At 35.7% G+C, this 18,508-nt stretch overlaps 1 protein-coding gene across 13 annotated transcripts in view; it reads right to left on the reverse strand.

Moving 5' to 3' along the window:
* ANKS1B (ankyrin repeat and sterile alpha motif domain containing 1B) overlaps positions 1-18,508 on the reverse strand; it is a 402,720-nt gene that overhangs the window by 248,131 nt on the left and 136,081 nt on the right. For 12 of the 13 annotated variants that reach the window (XM_048933569.1, XM_048933568.1, XM_048933550.1 and 9 more), the window contains one exon: positions 8,536-8,716. In XM_048933569.1, the coding sequence (XP_048789526.1) occupies positions 8,536-8,716 (181 nt within the window). Of the gene's footprint in view, positions 1-1,309; positions 1,360-8,535; positions 8,717-18,508 lie in introns of those variants that run through there. The other variant, XM_048933559.1, reaches the window with a different exon arrangement.

Raw genomic sequence — 18,508 nt, forward strand, 5'->3', positions numbered from 1 at the left:
CAACAATAACATCAACTGTGATATACTCTCATATTAGTTTCTTTTACATGTGCAGCTACAGTTGGTTATGAAATATGTAGTTAATGACTATCCTACTTGTTGGATATTCATAAAGGGTATGGAAGGTTTGTGTTTATAGTCACATAAAACAAAATAGACACATGTTGTTTATGCTGTGAAACAACAAAAAATAAAGATGTATTACAGCAAACTGCAGCATTACAATTTGATAGCTAGGAAAGGTAGGAGAAAAAGATGTAGCTGAGTTACACGCACAGAGAATAAGAACGAGAAACAAAAATTGTCTTTCATTTCAGAAAGGAGGTAGGGGGAAAGAAAATAAATTAAAGCAGAAATACAGACAGCTTCCCTCCCTCTCCAATCCTTAGCTGCAAGTCTGAGGACGAAAGTTTTCTTTAAAAAAAGAAAAACAAATCCCTTCTAATACATTCTAATCTCTTCTCATAGGCCTCAGAAATACAGCTGGTAAGCAAAAAGATTTTTAACAAATACAAATATTCTGGAAGGGAAAATAAGAAGCAGCACTAAAGAAGCTCTTCAAAATTTTTTTTGTAGTTTTACTGTTGTAATATTCAACGTTTCTACAGGAAAACATCACCACTCTATTGCCTGTTCTGTTATCTCACTAAGAAAACGTGATGTGCACAATTAAATGATATGTAATAGATCTTTTTAATAGAACCAATAGGCACATACAAGCAATGTATGCATTACTTTATGTTTTTACTTTAGGAGGAAAATAGAGTCAAGGACATGGCTAATACCTGAAGCTGGCTTTGATGTCATACATAGTATTCTTAAGTATACAATTTTTGTATCTTCCTACTTTCCAGACTGAGGTCTATTAGGTGTCCAAAATTATAAAACGTATTTCACACACTACATAGGATTTGTTATCATTATTAACAGTATTTAATTGCTAATTAGCTTGACCCAGAGTACTGAGTAATATAGGGGATAGGGGCAGATCCTCTGAATAAAAGACAAATGAATAAAAGACACGTACACATTGCTCCACACACATCTATCCACATGTGGTCAGATGGTTCAGAATTTCACTTGAAAAGAAATCAGCTGTTCATGTCACTTCTTATTAACATATCCAATGCCATTTCTGACAGTAGGGCTTAGAGGCCCCTTCTGCAGTTTTATTCCATCAATATGCCTTTGTACAATCAACAAATACACAATTAGCAGAGTGGTTAGGCTGGTATTTTACAGGTCATAACTAGAAGGATTATAGAAGGATTATTGTGGTGGATAACCAAAAATAAACGAAAACACTCACCTGTGCCCTAGGCTCACAGAAAAACTCCAAAGGGAACAATCTCCAGAAAGACACCCTTCCTCACTGTTAGTCAGCCCTTAAATGGGGTCTAGGAGAGGTGGAGTCAGGCTCCACCCTCTCCGGTCGCACCGATGAATTGCCTTCACCTGTAATCCCACAGCTGACTCAGTGCTTGCCTCAGGTGATCAGCCGTGATTCAACAGTTCCCATACAGACTTCTTTTCTTCAAGATGTTTACATTGTTTTCCTACTGACTTAGCAATCAGAATATTGACATGGTGATGTAGGAGACAATATGTTTGGAGAGCATATGCAGACTAACAAGGGATAAGTGGACTTAGTCCAGAGAAATCATTTTAGAGAGAAAAGACTGAAGGATAACGCTGTACAGGTATTATTGAAGAGCTAGGTAACACTATCATTGGAAAAATATAACCTTCTCCAGCAAGATTATTTTTGCAATTCAGGTGGCATGGAATTCAAGTTCTTACTTTATCTAAATTTTCATGCAAGTGCTAGTACAAAAATTTAATTTGTTCCAAAAGAAATAGTGTTATCAGATGGAACTACAGGAGCCAGATTCATCTACAGTTTCCCAAGCACTGCCTGACTTGAACTTTCTGCTATCAGTTTCACAGTCATTGGATGTAGCTCACTCTGAAAGTAATGCCTCCGATTTATGTAGAAAACACAACAGATACAAAGAGCATTACTTACTAGACCAAACTGCAAGTTACAGAAAACTACTTTTTCAACATAATAACCACCATTAGCTGTGCATTTTCACCAGTGATGAACAAAAGCCTACAAGTAGCACTCATAAAAATCTGTTCCAGCAGAGGTGACCAACTGTCATAGTCACAGATGCAGAAATGCACCACCCACTGCCTCACTGTGCTCACAATGACTATTTGGTCTTCATCAATGTTCAACAAGTGCCAGTGTAAGTCAGTGGGTGCAATTTTTTCCATACAGAAGAATTCCAATGACATATGCACTTTGTTTCATATGCACTTCCATGTCAGACACCATTTTATCAGACTGCTCCTCTGCTGCCATCTGTTGCATAACAACAAAAAGTAATGAAATACTGGTGGGACGGTTCAATCTCAACTAACATAGCACCGAGATCTGCCTTTGATGTCATGAGCCAACGCAGTAAAACAGGAGGCATTACTTTCAGAGCCCTTTTACATTGATTGTTGAACAAATTCTTTGTAATACTAAGATATAATTACAATGAGCTTTGTGATGTTATTTTCAAACTGACAAAAATAAGTTTATAATATTAATTAACACTACATTTCTCTTTTGTTATGGAACAGACTGTATCTTTGCCTTGGATAACTGTGCAAAGAGGATGAAATTAGAAACAGCAAATAAGAAGGGGAACATAAGGAACCTTAACAGGCTACATCTGCTGGACTGATTTAAGGGGACATAAAAGAAATGAAACAGTTTGAGACAGTACCAAGTACAACTCCTAGCAGCCCTACTACTTCTTAATAATTGTATTCTGTTGAACTTGGAAAACAGATAATCTTCACGTATGAAAAGCTCAAGTTAACCTTGTTTGAGGAATGCCTCAGCAAATTTTGGTGCATTGTAAGTAACAACATGATGAAGAAAATGAAAAAAAAAAAAAAATACAAAGAAAACAGGGTTTGAATTTGACCTTCACAGGCATTTCATCTGGAAGAGAGTTCTTGCTGAATTATAGGTTAGAACAGGCTGGTTTATTTATTTTTATTTATTTATTTACCTGGAAGTGCCAGTGTCCATTTGCAGAAGAGGGGAATTTTTTATTTAACAGCATTTGTTGACTACATTTATTTCTATATGAGCTACTATTTTCCCCTTTTTCACCGTGTGAGTTTTTGGTAATCAGTAAGGCACCATTAACAGACAAAGACACACAAAATTATCCTCTAGCAATAAAAGGCACTTTCTTTTTTCTTTGTATTCTCATCATTTTGTATTTCATTTTTAGAAATTCCAGAACTATTTCTAATTGAATAAACAATACTTGAAGAGTTTACACAGACATCATAGTTTGATTTACTAAATTATATTATTACAAATTAGATATCTGAATAAGAAACCAGCACTGACATGTATGTAGCCCACTTCAAACAGCACACTGGATGTCAAAGAAGGGAACATTCTTCCAGAAGAATAAATGTTGACTGCACCTAGGAATGCAGTAGAGCCAGGAATTTTGAACCAGACCTCTTAGTCAAGTTTCTAATACTTTGATATTTTTGCAACATATCTAAACAACTACAGCAATATGCTGAATATTGTGACTCTCTTGAAAAAGAAAGATAGAGCTACAAGCTTATCTTTAAGTGTAGGACTGCTCTTGTTTCAGAAATATCTGGTCACCCCTTTTCTCCCCTTACAGGTAGAACAAACTGAGACAAATTAATTTAATCAGAAATTAAAAAAAAAGATCTGAAGACATTTTTAAAAGAAACCTAAGGTGTGACTGAAATACTACTTTTTCCTTGTAAAACAACAACAAAAAAAACGGAGTCCATACATCAAACACCTAACTCTCAAATCGCATACTGGAAAGTTTGAAGGAGAAACCCTGCTTTCTTAGATGAAAGGCATAACCTCAATCCTAGCCAGAAAGCAGGACAATTAAAAAGAAAAGAACTACATTAGGGTCCAAAAATGAAAACAGAGTTTGTAACTGGGAAATAAATTCAGACTGGACCTTTAGATACCACAGTAAAATGAGAGAAGAACTGTATGCTCTTTAAGAGATGAATGATGTTAAGAATTTAATGAAAATGTAGAGATTCTCATGGAAATTTTCTGTCCGTGAAAATACAGATTAGAATGAGATTACCTACATATAACTGCTTACATTTTTGCTGCATATATGAACTTCAGAGACTATTTTCTGATCTCAAACAGAACAAGAATATATGCAGAACTATTAATTTCACAACACAGTTATACGTCCATGAAGATGCAAGGAAGTTAATATGGGTTAGAGAATGGTCCATTATTTTGACTGATTAAGCAGAAATGAAAAGCAGAGCAACAATTTCTGCTGCAAGTGCTGATTGAGCCAAGCTGAAGATATGAAGATGTCCACAATTTTGCCCTCTTTGATCTTTAAGTCTGAGTTTCAAAAGAACTTTAGGGATACTCTGTTACAAGGCACAGAGCTATGAAATCCAGAGGCATATCCCTGTAAGCCCTGACTGCCCTCTTCTGGACTGAATGATCTTGCACACGTACTGGTCCATTTATGGTCAAAGTTGCAAATCATCAAATCATCTATCTAACAACATATTCACCTGATTTTTAAGCTTTTAATCTTTCATTTGTGTCGTCATACAAAATTCTTTCTAAATGTGTGTACATATTGTTATCATCTCACTTTGACAGAAGTACATACAGTAATGACTTCCTCTTGCAATAGAGTGGACTCTTAATAATTTCTGTTTAGTAATAGCTGATGTTTGGATTTACGGGCCATGAACTTGAGGTAAAAAACAAAGCTAATAAAATCATGGTCATTCACTCTGAATTCCATAATACTTCTATGAAGTCAATCTAGAACTGTAAAAGTATTTATATACACCACAACAAAACTGATTCAAAGTTTGTCCTGAGTATAGAATTGTAGAATAATAAAATTGCTTGAGTTGGGAGGGCCCTTAAAGATCATCCAGTACCAACCCCTATCACGGACAAGGTTGCCAACCACTAGATTAGGCTGCCCAGAGCCCCATCCAGTCTAGCCTTGAACACTTCCAGGGATGGGGCATCCACAGCTTCCCTGGGCAAACTGCTCCATTGACTCACCATTCTCCCAAAATCTAACCTGAATTTCCACTCTTTTAGTTTTAATCCATCCCTGTCCTATCTTTATTTGCATATATATAAACTTGCTCTCCTTCCTATTCACGAGCTCCATTTAAGTACTGGAAGACTGCAATGAGGTCTCCCCAGAGCCTTCTCTTCTCCATGCTGCACAAGCCCAGTTTTCTCAGCCTTTTTTCACAAGACAGGTGCTCCAGTCCCCTGGTCATCTTTGTGTCCTCCTCTGGACCTGCTCCAATACCTACATGTTGTTCCTGTGTTGACAACCCTAGGCTTATAAGCAGTATTCTAGATAGGGCTACACTAAATCATTCCTGTCTACTTGTTGCAGGTTATTTCCTCAGTTAGAGAAGTTCAAGGCAAATAATAGAATCTATATCCTCACAACGTAGCTATAAGCAACCTGATAGTAAGGTAACTTCTGAAATCCATGCAGGCAACAGCAATGGTTTTGTTTACACTGCTGTTAACAAGATCATCTAACCTATGCTAAAGCACATACAGTGCTATCTGGACTGTTTCCCTGCTGACTAATAAAAAAATATTGCAATATGCAGTTAGTAGGGTAATATAGTGCTGCAGTAGAGCTCAGTGGTTTTCTATTTGCAAGATATAAATTATATGAATACCTGGAGCCCTGTTTCAAAACAGAGGATTTGAAAGAGAATTAGCATAGAAGAATCAGCATAGTAGGGAATTAGCAAACATCAAGAATAAAACTAAATTAAAACTGAAATTTTCTCTAATTAACAGAAATTTACAAGATTCTTCTTTGGTAGCATAAATAGAGGCAAAATTATGAAGATTTCAGAATTAGACAGAGTCTTTTTCTTCCTGCACTCATCTGAATGATACTGAATCATTCTAGGTTTCCTAAAGGAAACATAAAGAGCCTTGGAATCTAGTAGTAAAATACTAATGGCTTATTTAGACGGCAACACGTAATTTAGAAATCTTGTAAGAAGCATTTTGGTTGTTTCAACAAAGGCAATGGAAAGCTACTTGCTGCAGCTACTATGAAAATGGCTTCCATCAGTATGTTTTTCTTTCTAGTCAACAAGAAGTCCCTTAACCTTAATAAACATAATATTTCTTTTTTCTTTTAAAAAATCATGACAGGTACAAACATCTACGTATACAATGTAAAGAGAAACACTCAACTGCATAGAAATCCTCAGTTGTTTGGAACTAAACTTTTTTTTCAAGACATAGTTCCTCCATAAATCTGTCAATTCAAAGAATTATAATCAAGAAATGTGAGGAAATGTAATTACCACTGTAGATATGAAAAGAAACGAGAAACTTTTTCACTGAAACCATGGCTACTTAAAAAAAGCAGTAGCAAAGCACTTCATCTGCCACTGCTTGCTGAGCATCATTATTCAAAGTTCAGCTTTTATCAGTCCAGGTGAGAGTAACACCTCAGCAACTTTTCCAGGAGAGACAATATAGATCTGTTCTTTCTGGATTGTGCAATTCTCTTTACACATGCACATCCTTTGCCTCCTGAAGAATTACAGCATTATTTATCATTTAAGGGGTTGAAAAGACCTTAAAGATCAGCAATATAAAATTTTAGTCTTTTCGTTCTGACTAAGATTGTGTCAGATCTGTGATACATATTATATGTTCTAGGTTATAAACAGTCTGTGGATGGGGAACTGGGGGGTAAAATTTTACTATAATTATTTCATTTATTTATGGTAAATTATATTATTTACTTATAGTAAACTGTACCCAAGAAAAACTTATAAAAGATACCCAGAATTTAAGAACCAGTCATATTCCTTTTTTTTTTCCTTAACTTTCTAGAGAGAAACACAAGAGGAAAAGCAGCTTCTACTCAATCTATAAATCGAATTATCCACAAATTAGAAACTTACAGTTCTAATAAGCATGAGATAATTCCGGTATCAGAGCAAATGAAACACAGTGATTAGAACTTACTATGTGCAATCCATTGTAAATATAACCAAATGAGACAAAATGAAAACAAATCCAGATATTATGAAGAAATTAAATGGAACTGTGCAATAGCAAAAATCTGGAAAAGTTCCTTATCTGACTGCAGTGAGTTTTTGTTCTATTTTCTTAACTTTGTTTTTAAACATCAGGATATATTTAGTATCATTCAAATAAAATTATGATCACTGAAGAAAATTTCAAGCAGAAATAACAACATAGCCCAGAAAAGCTAGAACCAAACAAGCCTAGATACCATTTAATTATTTCCATTTAGGCTTGAAAAGTCTTGCTATTACTAGTAAAATAGGTGCACTCTTTTACTTTCAACGATAATGTCTCAGACAGTTTGAGAAAAGAACTAGAAAAACCTGACTTTTAACTCTTTCACCATCATCAGATTGGATTTCTCATTCTTAGCTTATTTCAAAATGAATCTTTCATAACAAAGTATTATTTTTCTTTAACTATGTAATTTAATTTTTATGATCATTTAAAAGCAACAAATTTTCCACTTTTTAACTTTTCAATGCTATCAACCAGAAATGTATAGGATTCACCCCATTTGAAGACCATTAGTCATAAGCCTATTGGTAAATTCGTAGTGAATCTCTGTATTTACATTTATTTTTCCTTTTAGTGATCTACTTTTATTCATATCTTAAATACAGCATTCCTTTAAAAGAAACAACTTTATCTGTAGGTCATGAAAACTAGCTGTCAAAGACATTTGTTTCAATACACAAACATTCCCAAACACTGTAGTATTCTGCTACAGGTTTAACCTAAATAAAGCAACTTGAATGTGAAACTTGAAGGGACAGAAGTAGCTAAACGAATGCTTTATTCTGAAGTTTTGTTCCATGGTGAGAAAATGATGTTAAGGCTTTTTAAAATGTTTTCATTATGTAAATCTCACTATATAGATCAAACCCTCATAGTTCCAATCACATTATGACTCTATGCAATTCATACCATTGGAGTAAAGATATTTAAGTTCTGCAGTAATTAATCCTATTACTTCTGCAGAAACAGTGCCAGGCTACTTAGAAATCTTTGTTTCTCCGTCTTAATTGATGGCTACATCAAGATTTCTCTTTCATTTTTCCAATTTAAATTCATATTAGAATATGCTGACCTGAATCAATGTAATTTCCAAACAGACATTAGCTAAATTCTTTGCATTGCTGTAAGATAAACTTAGGTTTATTCAAAATCCAATGCACAGCAATAAAAATATTTTTATATTATCAGTCATGTTAAATGAAACCCCTTTGCTGAGCAACATAAAAACTTAAGGAATAATTCTGTGTATTTACAATAAATGTATTTTGCTACTGAAGACAAAGCAATTCCAGCTTAAACACACAGATCTATCATTTTATAAACCTCTGATGATACACAAAGTAAACTTTCTATACCTGGAAGTTCTCTCTCTTCAGCACTGTCTTCCAGAGATCCAAAGGAATAGTTAGCTGGACTGATTGTAGGAGTAGAAATAAAACTTGGAGAAGCAATGGATGAGTTGATTTCAAAATAGTCATGGCTGTGATTTGTTCGGTGAAATTCCAGAGAAGATACTATTGATGTGCGCTGCTTGGGCTATAAGAAAAACAGAAGTTTGGAGTAAAAAAAATACAGACTTTATGCATTATTTTTATTGATTTAATGTTAATTTAATACATTTACATAGGGTTTCTCTCTTTTTATGATTTTTCTTTGGCCCAAAGGCTATACTTGTAACAACAAGTTCATATGAAAGGCCGTTACTTTCCAAAATTTGGATTAATCTTTTATAGCATGTTTTAATTCTAATCAATTAAATTCAAAATAAAATAAAGTTTTACAACCTTGCATACAATAACTGCAATCATCATTTGCTAAGAAGGGGAGCTCTTCCCCAGCTGTGTTACTGGATGTATCTTGCAAAACAATGAGTCTACTTACAACTGTATAAAGAGATTTCCAAAATAATACCTGGCACTCATCACTCAAAAGCAACCCTCTTTTATTTATTCACTTTATAAAGAGTTGCCTGACGTATTCAAAGACTGAAATGTCTGTAAGATTAGCAGAGAAATACTAGCTAAAAAAAGGGGAATCAAACTTTCTTAATGAAATTTCATGAAATACATTTTTACTAGTTCATATCAAGCATATACTTTTGAAGCAAACCTCTGAACTAGTTTTACTTCATGTTTCAGAGCAGTTTCAGAGCATGTTTCAGAGCACAACAAACTCAGGCTGGAACTATGCCATAAGGTACACTCAAGAATTTAGTGAAAGGTGCTCCATTTTGCTATGGCCTTTTGACAAAAAGACCAAGCTAATGCTAGTCCAAAGTAAAACCCATGAAATATATTCAGTTGGAATATCAGGTCAGGAATAAATTATTCACTCCACAGATCTGCTCCCATTGCACTGCACTACTTATTAATATAGATATAACCTTAGTGCTCTAAGTTATAGACTATAAGCCACAGACCACTGATTATTTGCTAAATAGTCTGTTGCTAATCTTCAGCACTGTTCTGGCTTCACATACAAAATATTCTAACCTCATTATGCTCCTTTCTGTTTTAGGTTCAATGACCTGAAACATTAAATGCCTTCTCTGAAATAGTCCTGCATCCCAAGCTACAGTTGTCAATATATATTTTACCCTGCACAACAGTGAAAAATATGTTGGGAATTGCTGCCCAAGGTACCTAAAACTGGATACAAATACATAGAGAAAAAGAGTAAAGGAACCTTTAACTCTTCTCATTTTAACATGCTAGGTTTAATAGGTCAAAATATTTGTAAAGGTCAAGAATTTGCTACTTATTAGTATCAAGACTAAATTACTGTCCTGGGAGCAGTCATCCTCGGACAATGAAGCTGATCACCATTTCTTACTTAGAACTACCTATTATAATGTAGTCTATTACAGTGGAGCAATTTTCAGTTTTGTTCATGCTCTACATCATTTTTAGGTTATGAGACCTCCAATGCTTATGTTATAAATACAAAATGAGACTATTTTCACTAAAAATTTATACTTCCTATTAAAATATCAGACAAGAAAAAAACAGATTTGTATAATATTGTTTGCTTAAGGTGTGCTGGGCACAAAGCAAATTAACTATGTCTTGTTAAAAGTGATAAAAAATTGTAAAGGGTAAATATGGGCATTCATCTGGAACACATCTATTGTCTACTGAAGGGATTTACATTCTTTAATAATTAAAAATAGCTTTTTCTTAAAAAAAAAAAAAAAAAAAAAAAAAAAAGACTCCAAGGGCTAGTAATTTCATGAGAGAGTTTGGTGGACTGGATAGATTCCAATACCAAAGTATTGGTTAAAAGTCATTGTTTGGGACCTACGCCAAAACAACTCTCAAATCAGTCCAAAAATATTCGTATGTATTAATTAAACCTTAACTGCACACTTTCTTGACAACAAACACAGCAGTACCCTACTTAATTCTGAAAGATAAAAAGGTCTATGATCACTTAGAAAACTTTTGCTTGCCTTTTCCTAAGCAATGGCATCTGTGATTTTGCAGAAATTCAGCTTCTGATTTGGAAAGGTGTCACCTCCATTAATGTGACGTGCAAGAACCTGGTTATTCCTTAACAAAGACAGCTGCTATACAGAGTGGTGGCCCAGCTTTCCCAAGCAGCTGCACAAACAACTGCTCAGGTCTTTTTCTATTCAGGTTTCCGAACACTGCCTTTTTCTCAGCAGCAAAATGGCAGCATCTGATGTATTCTATAGCCTTCTGCTAACTTACCGCTCATTACGTGTTTCACTACACCTTATTGTAGTATTACATGATATTGTAACAACTTTAAAATCTCTGACAGGAACACCTGTGTAAGTCTCTGGGGGGAAAAAAAACTGTTCTGAAGCTTGTTTTACAGCTCATTTTAGTATGCAAGTGCTCATAACTTCTAAACGATATATCCATTAATAAACAGTCATGATTTTCTCTGGAGACATGGGTTTGTGATATAAAATAAGTCTACAGCAGTTTTCAAAGATAATTATGGAAACTAGAAATATGTTTTCTATTTCTTCAAGTTAACATGCAACCATCTGCTGACCTGGGTGATACAAAATTCTTCCTATATTATTTTGGGCTGTATGGTCTCTATTTTTGTCAGTATTGTCCTAATACAAACATAGAAACCACTAGATAAGTCTAAAAAGCATATCCGTTGACAAAGACATTGTCAATACAAAAGCAAAAATATATCAATAAAAATACTGGAAGACAGAGCAACAAAAGAATTTAAAATCGGGTCCCATAGGAATATTTTCATGTTAAGTCAGTAGTGAATGTAATCAATGGAAGATGCCACTTTGAACACTGCTGAATCACAGCCTGAACCTCTGATTGACCACCTAAGGCAAGGAATGGAGTCAGCCCTGGGAGCACAGGTGAAGGCAATTCTCCTGTGCTACAGGAAGGGGTGGAACCTGGCTCTCTAGAGCCTCTCCTAGACCCATTTAAGAGCTGACTTGCCAGAGAGGAAGGATTTATTTTGCAGATTGCTTCCCTTGTAGTTTTCTCAGTGTGCCCAGAACAAGGGTAAGCTTTCTATCCATTCTTCTTTAGAGTGATAACTTGTTTAGCCTAACTTTTTTGTATATTTCTTAATTGTAACATCCATATATTCATTGATTGTACAACTGCAAAACACAAATGGCAACAAAATATACATTCTCATTTACATTTCTACTAAATGTACAAGTAGGAAGTTACATGCAAATTCTGTTAGACTTGCAAGCATCACTGTGAAGATGCAAAGAACATTCAAGTATTTCTCAAAACATTCAGGAAAAGGACATTTCTCAAACTTTGAAGTACTCTGCAATACAAGCTTGCAACTCCACCTTCTCTTATCTGGAATTTGCCTACAGAGTTCCATCACAGTCTTCACGGAACTACTTCTGATAATACTCCTGTTCATTATAGTAGAATTAGACAATCCATTTTACAGATGCTGAAACAGGGTACAGAACTCTATCAAATGACAGATGTGTGATTCATTAAATCATTGTGAACCAAAAAGCCTGAGGAAATTCTGCACTGTTCCTGCTAAATTTCATCTGCCTGACATAATGTAAAAATTGGTTTCAACTGGTTTATACCAGGCAGAGAATGTATGATAGAATAGAGAATTCACATTTTCAAATTCTAGGTAACATGTAAAATATAGACATACTAAATAAAGTAAGAGGATATAGCCCTTTCCACCAGGCTCATCTCATATACGTAGAACTCTGTTAATATGGCCACGTAGCCACATGAATCTCTAACTTTGGTACTTGCCCAGATGGTTCTGTTCACCTGATTCTTTGATCAACTCAGTACCGCCTCAGAAATCTTCCTTTTCTCATCTTTCTTTTTTGATTCAGACACTATTCTCTTTCCACACACTCATTTCCTTCTTATATCTAATCTCAGCCTCCTCTCTTTTATTTTAAAATTATTTTCCTTTGCCCTACCAGGCAGTGTAAAAAGTAAGTCTCCCTCTTGATTATAAGCTCCTTGTAAGTACTGTCAATCTTTTCATCCACCAGAAGTCCTTTTCCACAGAGCTGCTCTCCATGAATTTTTCTCCCAGCCTGTGCATGTACCCAGGATTGCTCTGATCAAAGGGCAACACCTTGCACTTGGGCTTGCTGAATCCTCTTAGGTTCACATGGGCCCGTTTTTCAAGTTTTCCCAGGCCCCTTTGGATGACATCCCTTCCTTATGTTGTATCAACTGCACCACTCAGCTTGTGTCATCAGTAAACTTGCTGCAAGTGCACTCAGTCCCACAGACTTGGTAACTGATAAAGATGTTGAGGAGCACCAGTCCCAAAATGGACTCCTGCTGTGGGAAACCACTTGTTATAAACCTTCACCTGAACATGCAGCCATTGACCACAACCCTCTGGCCATGACCATATTGAACAGTCCACACTTCAAACCCCTATCTTTTCAATCTCTGCTTCTGTAAAGGTTTCACACATATACTTCATTAAATCTCATAAATTAATAATTTTCTTGCTAAAAGCCTGTGAAAAAGATGGCTTCTTCACTTTTTTCTGCCTCTAAGTACTTCAGTTCTGATCTGCAGAAATCAGCAGGCTTGATTCATTCACTGATGCTGTCAAAAGTCACTTGGTTTATAGAATCTGAAATAAGATCATCAAGTACCTTGAAAGTGTAAAATCTGGAAATTACAATGGATCTGGATTTGATTAATTTATGTAGCCTACAAGTGAATCACACAGATCACAGAATCACAGAATCACCCGGGTTGGAAGGGACCCCAAGGATCATGTAGTTCCAACCCCCCTGCCTAGCAGGGCCACCAAACATACACATTCAGGTCAGGTTGCCCAGGACCCCGTCCAACCTGGCCTTAAACACAGCCAAGGACGGGGCATCCACAACCTCCCTGGGCAGCCCGTTCCAGGGCCTAACCACTCTCCTAGTAAAGAACTTCCCCCTAACATCCAACCTAAATCTTCCCTCCTTCAACTTAAAACCATTTCCCCTAGTCCTGCTGTTGTCAGCCCTAAGTGAAAGAATGCACTGAACCAGACTCCAGAATCAGTTATTCTGTCAAGTCTCAAAATACCATGTTAAGTAAGCTGAAGATGCTCTGCCTTTTAAACAAGATAATCTAGTCTTCTATTAACTTCATAAAATTTCATCTTAAATTCCAAGTACAATTAAAATAAAATATAGGCAGTTTCAACACTCATCTTTACATTCTTGCTTTTATTTCTCAAAATCTTAACTTAGTCTAACAGCAGAATGCAGAAATTACATAGCGACTGGCAACAAATATATCCCAAGCAGCCACAACAGGGAGCTTATAAAGCCATGAGAATAAATAATAATAATTTTAAAAAGTGGTTTCACTACTCTTATGCTTTTTTTATTCCTATTATTGTAAATTCTCTGCCAATAGCATAAGGCAGTTTGAAACTAGGATAATTTTTAATGGCATTATGAAAGTGCTAGAAAATTGTTAGGCTGATTTTCAGTTTCAGGAATAATACTACTTCCATCCAGCATGAGCAGTAATTGCGTACTTCACAATGATCTCATGGTCAGCACACCTTGATCATCTCATTGTCAGTGACATACTCAAGGATGGCACAAGCATGCACCTTTTTTCCCTAGACTGTGGTTAGAAGGTCATTTGATATGATTTGATAACATGTAAGTACAGTGCTTTCTATTCCTATGTTTCTGATCTCCCCTGGGTGTGCTACACTAGGCTCCTCCTTTAGATGTCTTTTACTGGACTCTATTAGTGAAGGCACTTCCACCTTCCACCTCCAGTCTTATCTCAGATGACAAATAAGATTAGGAATGAATTAGGGGAAGAATGGTTCTTTTCCCAGTTCTCATTTACCGTGTTTTCTACATTCAGTTTAATTGCAAACACGTTGCAGCAATGCATTATGAGATGTATCAGTTCCAACAATAAAAACCATAACACCTTTGCAGTGGTTTCATTCTTTGACAGACGTGACAAAACTATGAAAATACTGTTATTCCTGTCCTGGGAGAACATTTCTTGAAATAAGCTCCAAATTATGAAAAATAAATATGATACATAATAGGAATGTCTTACTCCTCACCTATAAAAGCTTTCCAGCTTTCAAAGATAAGAAAATGTTATTTTCACCTAAGCAGTTGGAAAATGGATGTTGCATTCTTTAAAAAAAAAACAAAAACAAAGAACCAAAAAACCAACTTAGTTTTCAGCTGTTAGCAATATCCCATTTTGACCTACAGACCATGAAAATTGCTTATGTCACTACATTTGCATATTACAGATTTCACAGGGTCAGGGTGCTGACTGCTTTTTAGGTTGCATGCTACAGAAGGCATGCATGTGTGAAAATGCGGTCTATTTTCTGATGATGATAAAAGATTATTCAGTAACTAAGGTGCTCAAAACTACCCAGTACTATACTGAAACAAAGGGAAATGCTATGAATCTGATTGGAACCTATCACAGAACTACGAATAAGGCTTTAAGCTTTGAGGTTTTGAATGTATTACTTTCTCCAAACATTATATTTACTAGAGAAGGGCAATTGGCAGAGATTAGTTCACACCCATCTATGAAAATTAACGTTCAGTGCAGGGTCTTCAAAGAGAAAAACTGCCTATTGGGAATGGACCTTCACCCACTGAAATTTCAAACTAGGCCCAAGAGAGAGAATTATACAGGTCCATAGCTGTACAGAGATTATGTTAAGAATTTAACAGTATAGATTACTTGAATTCAAGAGTTCTGAGACTTCTGACGCTATTTAATTCACTAGCGTCAAAGTACATATCTACCATTCAGTATTCAAATGATCTTTATACTCAGTGTTTCACCAACTCTGAACATTACAAATTCAGATATGAAAAATGTCCAGTTATTCTGTATCATTTCTATTTACACTGAAATAGGAAACTGAACCAAGACAATTCTTCCAGGTATAGAGCCAGCTTCAACCAAGAAAATGGATGCATGTTGAAGTGATATTTTCAAAGAATAATATTCCTTACAACAGAGTATTCTTCACAGAATCATCAAGATTTGAAAAAGACCTACAAGATCGTCCAGTCCAACCATTCTTGTGCCTTCATTTAGTCCTGTGCTTTTGTACATTGTTGAACAGTGATTTAATGTAATCACATACGCTGCTTGCTATTTTCATTAGTACTCTGTATTGGATAGTTATGTTTATGTTTTCATATTAGCTCAGCTCTAATTAAAATAATATAAATAGAATTGTGTTTTATAGTCATGTGTCAAAGGAGGTACTTTGCAATGCATCTTTTCAATAAGATTTTGTTTAAAGTTCTACTACGTATTCACACATTATCCTTTATGCTCTAAGGAAATTTTTTTATAATATCCTCTTATGGATCTATACATCTTCTACCCACTAATTCTATAGTAAAATAGAGAAAAAGGAAAATTCATCCTGTGAGGTAATTCCAACCATGTATTGGTTTTTTTGGTACTCAGTATCATGAGATAAAATAATTTTATGATGTCTGTTCTATCTTCAGTCATGAACACATGAACACTAACCACATCTTAATGGACTGACAATAGATCTCTTCCTTCTTTGTTTTCTTTTAGTTTTTAAGACTACTTGAGAGCAGTATTTATCTATTTGTTTCTTTGTTCACTCATTTCAACACCACCAGAATGAGAAGATATTAAATTTTTTGCAGTAGATTTCCACAGATATTTCAAGGGTCTATAAACAAAAGTAAACAGAGAGAATTTTAAAAAATATCTACCACCATATGATCTGGCACATCCTCTTTTGTGCCTGGCCAAATAAAGCAGGGGAAGAACGTGGCCCATACCACTGTCTTCAAGCCCAGCTTGCCAGGTTTATCTTTTTCTGCTCTCTGTCACCCATCTGCCCTCAATTTACTGCTGGGAGGCAGGAACCTTTGGTCCTTCCCGCAGCTGCTTACACATACCACACAGAGTAGTTAACATGCTGCTTTTTCTCAGGGGGTAATATTACATGTACAACCCTCTGTGAAGAAAAATATATTTGCGAGTCTATAAATGAAAATAACAATAAAAGTTGAAGGACAAACCTCCGCTGGCAGTTTCATACAAGCTACGAAAGCCTGCCCAGTGCAAAGCTAGCTGGTGCTAGTAACCCAGTCTGCCTTTCACTGGCCAACTCACTATCACTTTCCTGTGCTGAGTGCATGAGAAAAATGAGTAAGGAGAAAGGACTGACAGCTGTTTTGTAAATGTATATTGTCCCTGTTTTGCATCTATTTAAAATCTGTTTATTTTGTTAGAAATGTGTAAAGATTCTGATAGACAACAGTTAACTAGTGATTTTGTATGTATTGTATATCGTGGTTTTACATGAGTGGTGAGAGGTCAATCAAGAGTAGAAACCCATTACATTATCCTACAAAGAGCCTTCCAGGTAAAACAATGCAAAAGGCATTGAATAAAGGAATGAAATACTGTAGGTAAATTAACATTAATTGTTTGCAAACATCATATTTCGTTGACATCATTTGAGTTGATATCTTTAGGGCTGAGATTAGATAAACTGAACAAAAAAAAGAAGGGAGAATATTCAGAACACTGAAGAAATGACCAGAAAACACGCAAAAAAGGATGAAAAATCAAGGGATTTGAATGCTGTAGTGCATTCAACTTCTATTCATATAAGCATACAGATTTACAGCTTACATTAAGCACCAGTCGACATGAGTCCTGTTGTTTTCTGCACAGGCAGTAGACCCACAAGATAGAGAGATTAGTGACTGGTCTGAGCATAGACACTGCACAGCTAGCTTTTGTTCTGCAGAGTGATGAGAATACTGGGAGTCAGTAAATAGTATTATTTAAATTTGGACATAGCTCCCCAGAATCTGCTGAATCCATTCAGAGTTAACTAACAGGAGAACATCACCATTCAGTGTTCTGGGTCCATCTGTTGGCAATATCATGATGGAAACAGCTTTTTAATTGCTATTTTCAATAAGCTATCACACTACAGCTTGTTCCAAAACTATTCCAATACCTTTCTGTTTGCTTGCCACCTACTATAAAAAACAGCTTAAAGGAAAGGAGGGGTATTAGTACTGTACTGATGTAGGGTGGGAGGGACAGAGAGACTATGGGAACAAACAAAACTAGAAGTAACTATAAAAAGAGAAAAGAAGATGAAGCTGTTATTTTAGACCCCCTGCAATCTAGATTTAAACCAGGATGTGGAACCCAAACTACTTCAGTGTCACAGAGGAACAGTCTGCACCAGCCAGTGGTTAGAATTATTGTGCATTGATATTGTCAGCCACAGGAAGCTAGCTAATGACTCCTCAGAGAGAAATGGCAGGTACACACAGCAATTACCTTTTATTTTCTGAACTGTGTGCTCCAATGAGCACTGAAAGAAGTTCCACCTCCACCACTGTAACATGTACACTTGTGCAGTACCAAGCAATCAACTCTACACAATTCTTATAAAGAAACCACATATCCATCAGCTTGCTTCTCACGTAAGGTGCAGCAACATACTGATCAGGCAAAACCTAGATCCACTAGTATCAAAGTGGCCCAGCAGCAGTGATCAGATCAGCAATGAAAATGCATCTGAACACAGAAATGGGTAGGAGGGAAGTCTTTTTTTTTTAAAGATTCACATCAACAGCGTTTTACAACTTGGTGGCTAGTTGTCAGAGCTCAATTTGGCAGATCTTTTTAATTAGGGTAACTAATTAGGGTACTCTGAGATCTCTTCTGACTGACCTATGCTGTTACATGATCTTGTGATTCTAAAATAAACTCTTCCATGCAGGTTATTGCCATACTACTGAATCCAGTTCTAAGTTCTACTAAT

Source organism: Lagopus muta, chromosome 1, assembly GCF_023343835.1.
Source record: "Lagopus muta isolate bLagMut1 chromosome 1, bLagMut1 primary, whole genome shotgun sequence".
NCBI lineage: Eukaryota > Metazoa > Chordata > Aves > Galliformes > Phasianidae > Lagopus > Lagopus muta.